Genomic DNA, 12,506 nt, shown 5'->3' on the forward strand with positions numbered 1-12,506 from the left:
AAGCAACATGGGTTTTACCAGAGCCTGACACAGGGGAGGGAAAATACCCAACTCCATCCCCTCTAGCCTTCCTGTCTCATCTAAATGGGGAGAGAAAAGTTGAGAAGTGCTTGTAAGGTCACAGCCATGAACACAGGCCCACTAAAAGACTGAGATCTAATCAAAGGATTATAGAACACTTCCATTCCCCCCATAACTTACCACCATATCAACAGGGCTCCAACATAATATCAGGAGGTTAAATTCAAATAACTGCAAGTTTAGGTGCCATTTAAGGAGTCTCTAGGGAAATCCAAAGATAACAAGGGAGACAAAAACAAAGACACTAAAGAAATTTTAGCCTCTGAATCTTAACCTTTACCCATCAGGCAGAAAATCAGCAAGTATATGGTTGAACTGAACAGCACAGTCAATCAGCCAGATCAAACTGATATTTATAGATTACTTCATCCAATGACAGCAGAATACACAATTCTTCTCAAGTTTACATGCAACATTAACAAAAATGGACCACATTTTGGGCTATAAAACACAATAAAAACATTTAAAAGAATAGAAATCACACAAAGTGTGCTCCCAGACCACAGCAGAATTAAACTAGAAATCATTAACAGAAAGCACTGCTTTCTAAAATTTATAGGATTTATAGCATGAACTATTTATCTATTACAAAAGAAGAAAGCTCTAAAGTCAATAATCTAAGCATTCACCTTAGAAAACTAGAAAAAGAAAAGCAAATTAAATCCAAAATAAGCAGAAGAAAGAAATAATAAAAATCAGAGAAGAAATCAATGAAACTAAAAACAGCAAATTAATAGAGAAAAATTACCAATACCACAAGCTGGTTCTTTGAAAAGGTCAATAAAATCAATAAACCTCTAACCAGGCTAACCAAGAAAAAAAGAAAGAAGATACAAATTACTAATATAAAAAATGAAAGAGGGGCCATCACTACTGATCCCATGGACAATAAAAAGGGTACTAAAGGAGTATAATAGACTTCATGCCCACAAATTTGATAAATAAAATGGACCAATTCCTTGAAAGACACAATCTACCAAAACTCACACAAAGAGAAACAGATAATGTGAATAAGCCTATATCTATTACAAAAATAGAATAAAAAATTAATACCCTTCCAAAAGCAATCACCAGGCCTAGATGGTTTCACTGGTGACTTATGTCAAACTTTCAAGGAAGAAATAATACTTAGTCTGCATAATCTCTTCCAGAAAATAGAATCAGAGGGAATACTTTCTAACTGACTCTATAAGGGCAGCATTACCCTAATAACAAAATCAGACAAAGACATCACAAGAAAGGTAAATTAAAGAACAATATCTCTCATGAACACAGATGCAAAAATTGTCAAGAAAATATTAGCAAATTGAATCCATGTATAAAAAGAATTATTTACCACAATCAATTGGAATGTATTACAAGTATGCACAGCTGGTTCAACATTCTAAAATTAACTAATGTAATCCATCAAAACAAACAACAGGCTAAAGGAGAAAAACCACATGATGATATCATTAGATGTTGAGAAAACATTTGACAAATCCAACATCCATTCAAGACAAAATCTATTAGCAAACTAGAAATATAATGGAACTTCTTCAACTTTATATTATCTACAAAAAAACAACAGCTAACATCATATATAATAGTGAGAAAATAGAAGTTTTCCCAGGAATAAGGCAAGGATATCCCTTTTTGCCACTCCTATGCAACATCATGTTGGAAGTCTTAGCTAATGCAAAGGAAGAAATAAAAACAATAGAACCCAGCAATTCTACTCGTAAGTATTTACTCAAGAAAAATGAAAATATATGTCCACAAGAAAACCAGTAAACGAATGTTTATAGCAGCTTCATCCATAATCACCAAATATTGGAAGCAACCTTATCTTAGCTAACTTAGCAACTTAAAACACCAAACATGCATTACTTCACAATTTCTATGGGATAGGAATTTGGGACCAGCTTGGTTGGGCAGTTTGGCTCTGGGACTCTCATGAGTTTGCGGTCAAGTTATCTGAAGTAATTATCTACAAGCTTGACTAGAGCTGGAGAATCCATTCTAAGGTAGCTTACTCATTTGACTGTTGACAAAAGGCCTCAGTTCCCCACTGGCTATTGTCAGAAGGCCCTGTTTCTTTGCCACACCAACCTCTCCACAGGTCCCCTTGTTTCCTCACAAAATAGCTTCCCCTAGAGTGCATGATCCAAATAAGAGCAAGGCAGAGCCACAATGTCTTTTATGATCTAGTCTCAGAAGTCACATACCATCATTTCTGCCATATTCTCCTCATCCCAGAGACTAACCCAGACACAATGTGAGAGAGGTCATCAGAAGGGCACGAATACCAGGAAACAAGGATCACTGGGACCATCTGGGAAGCTGCTACCATAAACCTAAATGTCCATTAACTGGTGAATAGGTAGACAAATTGTGGCACATCTGTACAGTGGAACAGTAATCAGCAATAAAAAGGTACCAACTCCTGACAGAACAATCACAAATGCATTATGCTAAGTGAAAGAAGCTAGACCCTAAGAGCTACATCAAGTATGATTACGTTTATATGGCATTCTGAAAAAGGCAAAACCAAAGGGACACAAAATGGATCCGAGGTTGTCAGGGGTTTAGAAGGGGGCAGAAGACTGACTACAAAGGGGCATGAGGAAATTTCTCTGAATGATAGAAATATTCTATATTTGTGATGTGTTTGTTAAAATTCATAGAACTGTGGGACTTCCCTGGCAGTCCAGTGGTTAAGACTCCATACTTCCACTGCAGGGGTCTTGGGTTCAATCCCTGGTCAGGGAACTAAGATCCCACATGCCATGCAGTGCAGCCAAAATAATAAATAAATAAATTAATTAATTTTTAAAAATTAAAACCAAAAAAATTCATAGAACTATAAACACAAAAAGGGTGAGTTTTTCTGTATATCCCCAGCTACTCATAAAAAGAGAGAGAAAAGAATCTTAAGGGGAAACAGAAGAGGCTTGAGTGGGAAGACACTACGGGAGACAACGTGTAAATAGTAGAAGTTTCTGAGGGAAAAGTGACTACCAAATCAATAACATTATCATTAACGTTCCTCGAGCTAAAAAACTTTCTCTGAGCTTGATTCTACACATTGAAAATACCCATCAAATTATAGGTTAGACAGGTGAGAAAAGGTACACATGTATCCTGGCATATCCTGGCAAAAGTCTTGAAGTCTAATAAACAGAAAAAGCTTAAATGGTGCCAGAAAGAAAGAATAAGTTACTTAGAAAGCAAGAGAGACAGGCATAGCCTTCTTAGTTGCAGCATGACAAAAAAGAAAATGGTAAAACAGGATCCACAAATTTTTGAGAGAAAAGGACTGCCACCCAAGAATTCTATCCCAACCAAGAGTAAAATAAAGTTATTTGGGGATACGTAATCACTCAAAAAATGTATCAACCACTTATCCTATCCAGAGAAATAGCAAAAAAAAAAAAAAAAAAAAAAAAAGCTAACCAAATAACTGAATGATACCAGAGAGAGGGTAAAAAAAGAATGTATGAGGAACTTCCCTGGTGGTCCAGTGGGTAAGACTCCACGGTCCCAATGCAGGGGGCGCAGGTTTGATCCCTGGTCAGGGAACTAGATGCTACAGCATGCTGTAACTAAGAATCTGCATACTGCAACTAAGTCTGCATGCCACAACTAAAGTTACCGAGTGCTACAGCAGAGATCACTGTACTGCAACTAAGACCCGGCGCAGCCTAAATAAATAAACAAATATTTTTTTTTAAAAAGGGAGGGAGAGACCTTATGACATGTGCAGTTAAACTGAAGCAGATACTAGTAAAACAACTGAGAAGATATATAACAAATGAAAATCCAATTAGATTTATTTTAGAATTAAAATAAAGCATCTTAACAGAAAGAATATTAAAGTTAGTCCAGTGCACAAGAAAACTTTCAGCAGTTATTATGAACAGCATTTTTGTTTTGTTTTGTTTTACCTGGTTTGCAAGATGAGAGTGACCAAACAGCTTGTGACCCAATTTCCCGTACTGTTCCAGTCCGTTCCAACTGCTTAGGGTCAGCACCAGGAGGTGTCTTGTTTGGTGTGGTCATTTTAAAAATATTCTATGTAGAAAAAAAAGAATATCCACATTATACCCAGACCTGAGCATCTTTCTACAAAACGTAAAAGTAAAAATTTAATAGCCAAATCTATCACTAATATACCCTAGATATTAATCATCTATTTCTAGAAAGCAGTTGACATAATCACTGTAATTAAAAACTCTTGGGAATTCAGTTTTTGTTTCTAAAATATAACATATTATAACTTACAAGTTGTGCAAAGCAGCAGACTATAGCAGTCAAAGGGCACAGGATCAGGGTGTCAACTTCAGCCTTGCCTTTAACTAGCCTAGACTTTCAGCAGGTCTGGGCTTTATTTCCTTTCCTGTCAAATGGGTTGATTTGATCTATAATCCTATAATGCTATGCGGTTATATACTTATATGAGTAAAAATTCCAATCCAAATGAAGTTTTTCCCTAGAAAAGTCAGACTGAAATACTCTTATTCCAGGAATATGTAAATATTGGTCTACATTTTAAATAATCCGTTAAGTGATGCAGAGAAAAATCACATCTCATTAGTTGTCAGAAGCTCCATTTATATGTGCTCTTACCATAGTATATAAAGTCAGAAAAATGACTTTAAGGTCTACAAGTGAATAACTGGCCTATTCTAAACCACAAATTTACTTCATCTTTCACATCTTTTGTTAATCTTGGTAGGCATATCCAAACGTGAAAAAAAATAGTGGATTGTGAAAAACATGTAAAACTGCTTCAGTAGTGCAAAGTTACAGCTATTGAACATCGTTATACGTAAATGCTGTTATAAACCTGTGCCAAAAGGTCTGTATACCATCTCCTTGACACCTCCTGTCAGATCTCAGTTGTTCCCTAATCTCCACACAAGCACTTGATACTCTTTAAATAATAATAGACACTGGACGGCAAACTTCGGAAAGGCCTGAGGTTTAAACGCTCCATTAGCAATTTACTGAATGAATAAATGGATGAATGAATAGATTCAACCGTAAAGTATTTGCCACATGCAAGTTAAGTAAGGTCTGGGATGAGACGATTAAACCCGTGGCCACATTGCCAAATGTCCAAAAATGTCAAACTGTCCCCCAAAATGGCCCATCTCTATTATTGGAGCAGAATTCAACTGCCGAACTTGGTACTGGACGCCACCAAGTGGATAAAGCACGGAACTCGGAGAAGAGCGGGTTCGTGGCCACACCGTTCACGAGCTGAGGCCAAGGAGAGAACGCCACCACGAGCAGTGTCTGGACCAGACTCTGTGGGTTCTGCTTGACACCTCTGCCCGAAGTGCGAGAACAGGCAGCGGCTAAGGATCCATTCCTGACCCACCAGCTTTGAGAAAATCGGGAGCGTTAAAGGAGATTGACATTGGGGAAGAGAACCCGTCTGCTTAAGCTAGAACCATTCTCCATTTCGGGGAAAGCCCACGCACTTACAGCTCGCAGACCCGACTTGCCGCCACTCCGGTTTTCAGGCACCGCTGCAGTTCCGCGCCACTCCCACTCAGCTTCCCAGGCCCGCCTCGCTTCCCCAACAACGTCAATTGGGGTCGCAGCACAATGACGTCAGTTCCCGCCGTCTCGCCCTACCTCCCTCCAGGGCTCCTCCCAGCGCGCCCTGTTGCGCACGCGCACTACGTCCCTGTGGCGTGCGTGAGGCGGCGGCTGGGTACCGCCATTTTGGCCGGTGGCTGTAGGAACACGTTGTGTGGCTGAGAAGTGAAAGCAAGAACTGATTTGGCCTCTGCGTTCCCCTCCGCAAGGGGAATCTGTTTCTCCAGGTACGTGAATAGCCTGGAAGGGTCTGGCCTTTAGCTGTAGTCTGACACGGTCTACAAACCGTAGGGAAGTTCTCCCAGAACCTTTGGTTAGGCCTCAGGTGGCGGCGGTGGAGACCGCAGCGGCGCGTGGCAGCCGGCTTGGGCGAGACAGCTGGAACCGCTGGAGCGCGGGCGCCGCCGAGAGCTGGGGACGCCTTGCGCTTCCCTCAGCTGACTCGGCTCTCTGCCACTGCGGCCCGCCACCCCCGCCAGGGGACACGAAGATGGCCTTAGCTGCCATCCCCTCAGCGGTCCAGCCTCCACTCCCCCTTTTCCCCCGCTCCTGCCCTAGGGCTGAATCTTACAGCCGCCTTCAGAATGTAGAGCGTCCCCTACTACCCCCACTCTTCCCCTGGCACATTTGGAAGCCTTTTTTCCACCGTTTGGGGATTGTGGAATGAGTGAATTATCTTTGCCGCCATGAAGTCGAATCCTGCTTGTCCACTCCCCGTCTGTAGACATGATGGCCAGACGTCACAGTTCTCACAGCAGTGTGTACTCCGCTGTAACCAGGGTTAGCTCAAATATTCTCCCAGGTGAACGCCTTTAACATTTCGGGTGCGCTTTTACAGCACTTTCCCCCTTGGTGACTTCTCCGCCTTCTCCTTTATCGTATCTTAAAACTCCTTGAGATCAGGTCTTTATTGATAGGTCCTTTATTTTCCCTTCAGTGGTTCGTGCATTGTAGGCACGACGGCTAAAGCCGATTCCCACATCCCATAAACTACGTAAGCCCGTTTTCTCATCTTTTACGGTAAAATCGTAAGAGTGAGAAATATCCTTCAAAACAGAGTGTTTTGTTTTGCTTGAGGGTTTTAAGCCTTCTCTTCCACAGGACTGCTTACTAGGCATTTATGACAGTGTTATGTGTGTTGCAGTCCTCGGTACCTTTGTCCCTGATGTGTAGAATATTCATTCTATACCATTTGCTTGACGATAATGCTTTGTCATTGTTAATCAAGGGCTCTTACCTGTATCTGAACCAAAGAGTGTTGTTTTTGTTTTAGTGAAAAGCCTTGTCCCCTATAAAAAAATTTTTTTTAGGAAGAATATTTAATATAAGTGCTGGGGTGGGGTAAGAAGAAAGCAGTTATTAGTTTAGTGTCCCTTTTAATTGTCTTCAGTTTAAGACTCTGAAGTCAGAGTTGTGCACCACTCCCAACTTATATGGTTTATAAAATTAATGACCTGCAATAGCATAGGTTAGAATATCTCACATGACCTAAGCATCATTCGTTAATAGCAACGTTTCAAATGTTTTCACAGGGTGTTAAAATAATTTTGGTCTTAGACTGCAGATGGTTTCCATATCTCACTTCCTTTTTTCCTCTCAGCTGGAATAATGACAGTGAAGGTCATTGTTTGAGTACCAATTTTTTAAATAAGTTTTTATATCTGTATATTTATTTATTTATGGCTGAGTTGGGTCTTCGTTACTGCGCGGGCTTTCTCTAGTTGCGGCGAGCAGGGGCTACTCTTCGTTGGCGGTGCGGTGGCTTCTCTTGTGGAGCACGGGCTCTAGGCACGCGGGCTTGAGTAGTTGCAGCATGCAGGCTCAGTAGTTGTGGCTCGCCAGCTTAGTTGCTCCGCAGCATGTGGGATCTTCCTGCACCAGAGATGGAACCCGTGTCCCCTGCATTGGCAGGGGAATTCTTAACCACTGTGCCAGCAGGGAAATTCCTTGAGTACCTATTTTGAGCACAGTTTTCAGATTTGAAACATCTTCAAGGAGTCAGTTACTACAGTGTTCTCCTCCAAGCTTTCAAGTGCTATGTCTTTTTCATTGAAAAAAAAAAAGGAGGGGCTCTTTCTTCCCAATTCTTGAAACTAACGTAGAAATTTAATTAATAATAGTGTTTACACTGTTAATCTACAAAGAATCTGTATTCATTTTTCTTAAATGCCTTATAATTTATCACTCTTTTATATAAGTCAGCTTATTAACCATGTGGTAGGTTTTTATTTTATAAAATTCACCTTTTACAGTCATTTGGTTTTTTTAATGGTTTGAAATAGTAGGTGAAACATTTTAGTAGTTTGGCAGAAATAAACTTTACGTAAGCAGTTTAATTGATAAATCAATGAAGATTTATCCCCTATAGGGGAATTCATCATGCTCATTCACCATAATTAATATGGTATCCAGTTTTATTTTAATAGCTAACTAAAGAATCTGCAGTTTCTAGGGAGTTGTCACTTCCAGAATGATAGCTTTTTTGTAGCAGTTCAAAAGTCATTTTCTTATTCTAATCTTTAGGAGGCCTGCCTGAACCAGTTTCTAAAGGTTATAAAGGCGTAAAGTAACCCTGTTAGCCTAACTGTTTATTACATAAAATTTTAGTCACCTTTTGGGTGATTTTTTTTTTTCCAATAATATACTTTAGTGGATAACTGTCACTGTAAAATATTGGTAACTTGCAAGACTCCTGAAGTTGTTATAACCTACAGGGAAACGATTTACTATGTCTAAATTCATTTTCTCATTTCATTCAATAGAAATGTTTGAGCTCCTACTATGTGGTAGGCACTGGTCCAGCCACTGAGATAAACAGACAGACAAAAATTCCTGCACTCATGATGGAGTATATTCTGCTTGGAGAGAGAAAAATATTGTCTGTGTGTGGAGAGAGAGAATATATAAATGCATATATATACATACAGTAAATGTGTACATATACCATATATGCACATATATATGAAATATATACTATGTCATGAGAAGGACTGGAGAGTTCTATAGGAGGAAGCAATCTGTCAAGAAAAATCTAGATAGAGGATCACAGTCATTGATAGAAAAAGCCAACATAATGTCTTTGTTGGCCAGTAATCTTTTGGCTTCAGGTTCTTTCATTACATATTGGAATAAACTGGAGTAGTAAGGCACTTTTTCGAATTACTTACTTTAATCACATTCTAAGAAAATTAATGTCTATCACTAAGCCCAGTATTATAAAAGATTAAGTTAACTTTGACCTCAACTACATAATTGATGGCGCTGTTAAATATCAAGACTTTAAAAAGCTCCAAAAGTGAGTATATACATATAGTTACTTGGTCTCCTTTTCGTTTCAGTGCTGTTAACATAAAATTCATCATGGCCATATTGTAAATTCCCAGGTAAAGCAGTTTTTACTTTTTCCAGTTGACCAACATGATGGTTACACCCTTAATAATTATTTACCATTTCCATCAGTAGTACATTGTAGTCAGATGACTAAGCCATGAAGTGATGCTTAGTTTCAGGGAGGAAGTAAACACCTTTATGATGTGTATGTTTTCATGTCAAGTCTTCCTATTCTGTTCCATTGGTCTGTGTTCATACACTGGTATCAGCATCAATTACTGAGGCCTTATATCATTTTCTTCATATGTCAGGTGTAGGTTCCCCCTTCCCCCTTGCTCTTTTCCATATTCCTGGCTATTACTACTTTTCTTTTTGCATAAGAACTTTAGATTTGATTTGTCTGATTCAGTTTTTTTTTTTCCTCCTTGAGATTGGATTAGATATATAAATTCAGGGAAGGTTGAAATCTCTGATATTGACTATACTTTATTGTGAAAACTGAGACAGCATGTCATTCTACTTGTTCAGGTCTTTTGTGTCTTTCAGTGGTATTTTGAAGGTTTCTGCGCATGTGTATATATATCTTGTTAAGTTGATCCCTGGATCTTTTCCTTTTTCTGTTGAAAGTGGTATTTTCTCCTTCTTTATATAAATCTTCTGATGAATGGAATATATGTAAAATTTTGTTTTTCCAACCTTACCAAATTATTTTATTGCTTTTGCTAGTTTTTTTTAACTAGTTCCAGGTATTAATATCTGAATATAGTGATAACTTATCTCCTCCTGTCTAACTTTTTATGCCTGTGACTTGTTTCTCTTAACTAATTGCATTGACTATGCCATAATTTTGTTAATTTTTCTTTAGTAGAGGAACTGGATATTCTTACTTCCTTAGAATTATGGCGGATAAATTAACAAGAATTGCTATTGTCAACCATGACAAATGTAAACCTAAGAAGTGTCGGCAGGAGTGCAAAAAGAGTTGCCCTGTGGTTCGAATGGGTAAGCTGTTCTGTGGATCATTTAAGGATAAGAGAAGGTTTTAAAAGAAATACACTGTCTTCATGGTTCTCTAGGCTTTAGTATATACTTTTCTCCCCCGTTAGTTTCTTTAAAATGTAAAAATAAGACCAGATTTTGTTCTAAATTTCTTTTAATGCTTTGTGACTAAATGATCCTGTTTAAGTTCATTGAGTACAAAATCAAACCAGAGTTCAAATTACTGAGATTCTTACTGTTCTACAAAATCCTATGGTTACTTTCAGTCATGAAGAAAGGACTGCCAAGATGTTTGTATTGATATTTGATAGTATTCTTTAAAAAAAAAGAAAAAACTTAATATGAATGACTATTCATGAAGTTTTGCTATATTTTCAAGATTAAATAAATTTACGACCATTCAGAATTGATCAATTGTTGGTAGTCTTTAAGGGCTAAACTAAATAATTTTTACTTTAAATATACTAGTGAGGTATAAGCTTACTAAATCTTAAAAGAAAATTTAGATGTCATGTGTTACAGTCTACCGTGCTATTCAGAAATTCCACTATTAATATCCCTAATTCCAGGTTTAATTTTGTCTGTGTATTAGATGTCCATATACCTTTGGGGAGCTTCCCTGATTTAGCTGACGTATTTCATTCCCTTATCTGGTGTACATTACCATTTTCAAGGCATATTTTATGGATTATATATTCAGGTCAGTCAGCTTAAAAAGTAAAGCTGCTTTAGGATCTGCCGTATTTTTATTAGCATATTTTCTTCCCATAGTAGATTAAACAAGTAAGCATATTAGAGTCATCTCTGCCTTGCCTGACAAGAGTATTCATATAAGTAGTTAAGTTCAGTAATCTATCCAAAGCACTGATTTATATTTCTTTCTGTGGCCTTTGTTTTTGAAAATTTGATTCTATATGGAAATTTGGAACTAGAATTGCTGAAGTAACAGTGTTCAGAAAATTAGAACATCAGGAGAAATGACTTAATTCTATCTTTTCCTTTGCCAGGAAAATTATGCATAGAGGTTGTCTCCCAGAGCAAAATAGCATGGATTTCTGAAACTCTTTGTATTGGTTGTGGTATTTGTATTAAAGTAAGTGATATTTTATTTACTGGATCAAATTTGTAACCTAAAAATGAAATCTAAAAATTTTGCATACATTATAACTATTTTTAAAGAGCCAACTATAAAACATTGAATAAAGAATACAAATTCAGAAACATAGTGTTCTTATATCAATATTATTATTGCTGTTTCAATTAATTAACCACCCCACTTAACACTTATTCTTAAAAAATAATAATAAAATAAAACTTATCTTTGCTGTATGCAACTTCGTAAAACCATTTCCAGCCAAAATTAATTTTTTTTCACCCTTTTATGAGAAGGACATTCTCCAAGTCTTTACCAGAACTTTTTTGAATTATAAATACAAAAAATATGAGTCATATTACATACATTTTTTTCAGGTCTGTGTTTAATTTTATTTTTAAAATTAATTTATTTCATTTATTTATTTGGATGTGCCGGGTCTTAGTTGCGGCTCGAGGGCTCCTCAGCTGCGGCTCGAGGGCTCCTTAGTTGTGGCATGCAAACTCTTATTGCGGCATGCATGTGGGGTCTGGTTCCCTGGCCAGGGAATGAACCCAGGCCTCCTGCGTTGGGAGCGCAGTCTTAACCACTGCACCACCAGGGAGGTCCCTGTGTTTAATTTTAAATTCACACTTTTAAATAAAAATGGTCACAGCTAAAAAATTTATTTAATTTAACCTAATCCTTAAGTACTGCTTTTGCTGTGTTATACATTCTTCTATTGTTGGATTTATCCCAATAGTGTCATTTTTCAGAATACCTCAGTTTTTGTTATATTGAATGGTTTGAATAGGGCATTTTACTAAAGAATGATGGATTTCAAACTTTAGTTCATAAAAGGTATTTAGGATCCAGTGTATGAAGTTCTTAAATTAGTTATTTTTATTTACAGATAATATATTTTAGAAAAGAGATTTCCCAAAATATGGATACCACTTGTTATTTTTTCTAATAAGGTTCGTGTATTTTACATTGGTTTCTGAATCCTCGGTTAAGTATCCAGAAGTACCAAGCTTGGTACTTGAAAGCGTTTTTTCTTTTTTTAAAAAAAATATAAATCTGTTTTTTTTTAAAAAAAAATTATTTATTTATTTATTTTTGGCTGTGTTGGGTCTTCATTTCTGTGTGCAGGCTTTCTCTAGTTGCGGCAAGTGTGGGCCACTCTTCATCGCAGTGCGCAGGCCTCTCACTGTCGCGGCCTCTCGTTGCGGAGCGCAGGCTGCAGACGTGCAGGCTCAGTAGTTGTGGCTCACGGGCTTTGTTGCTCCGCCGCATGTGGGATCTTCCCAGACCAGGGCTCGAACCCGTGTCCCCTGCATCAGCAGGCAGACTCTTAACCACTGCGCCACCAGAGAAGCCCGAAAGCGTTTTTTTCTTGTTTTGAAAATATAAGCAGGAGATATTTCTTCCAGCA

At 37.8% G+C, this 12,506-nt stretch overlaps 2 protein-coding genes across 6 annotated transcripts in view; one reads left to right on the plus strand and one right to left on the minus strand.

Moving 5' to 3' along the window:
• The window catches only part of ANAPC10 (anaphase promoting complex subunit 10), a 105,166-nt gene extending 99,517 nt beyond the window's left edge, over positions 1-5,649 (minus strand). For 2 of the 4 annotated variants that reach the window (XR_010840988.1, XR_010840989.1), the window contains exons 1-2: positions 5,554-5,649; positions 4,008-4,134 (exon numbers count right to left, since the gene is read on the minus strand). Coding sequence is in view for 2 of the 4 variants with exons in the window: in XM_059067378.2 (XP_058923361.1) it covers positions 4,008-4,122 (115 nt within the window). In the remaining 2 variants the exon portion in view is untranslated. The remainder of the gene's footprint in view (positions 1-4,007; positions 4,135-5,553) is intronic. The other 2 variants (XM_059067378.2, XM_059067376.2) reach the window with 1 other exon arrangement.
• Positions 5,650-5,726: 77 nt separating this feature from the next.
• ABCE1 (ATP binding cassette subfamily E member 1) overlaps positions 5,727-12,506 on the plus strand; it is a 34,124-nt gene continuing 27,344 nt past the window's right edge. Inside the window, exons 1-3 of one of the 2 annotated variants that reach the window (XM_059067372.2) lie at positions 5,727-5,897; positions 9,866-10,002; positions 11,007-11,092. In XM_059067372.2, the coding sequence (XP_058923355.1) occupies positions 9,900-10,002; positions 11,007-11,092 (189 nt within the window). In that variant the 5' untranslated portion in view covers positions 5,727-5,897; positions 9,866-9,899. The remainder of the gene's footprint in view (positions 5,898-9,865; positions 10,003-11,006; positions 11,093-12,506) is intronic. The other variant, XM_067035602.1, reaches the window with a different exon arrangement.

Source organism: Kogia breviceps, chromosome 6, assembly GCF_026419965.1.
Source record: "Kogia breviceps isolate mKogBre1 chromosome 6, mKogBre1 haplotype 1, whole genome shotgun sequence".
Lineage (NCBI taxonomy): Eukaryota > Metazoa > Chordata > Mammalia > Artiodactyla > Physeteridae > Kogia > Kogia breviceps.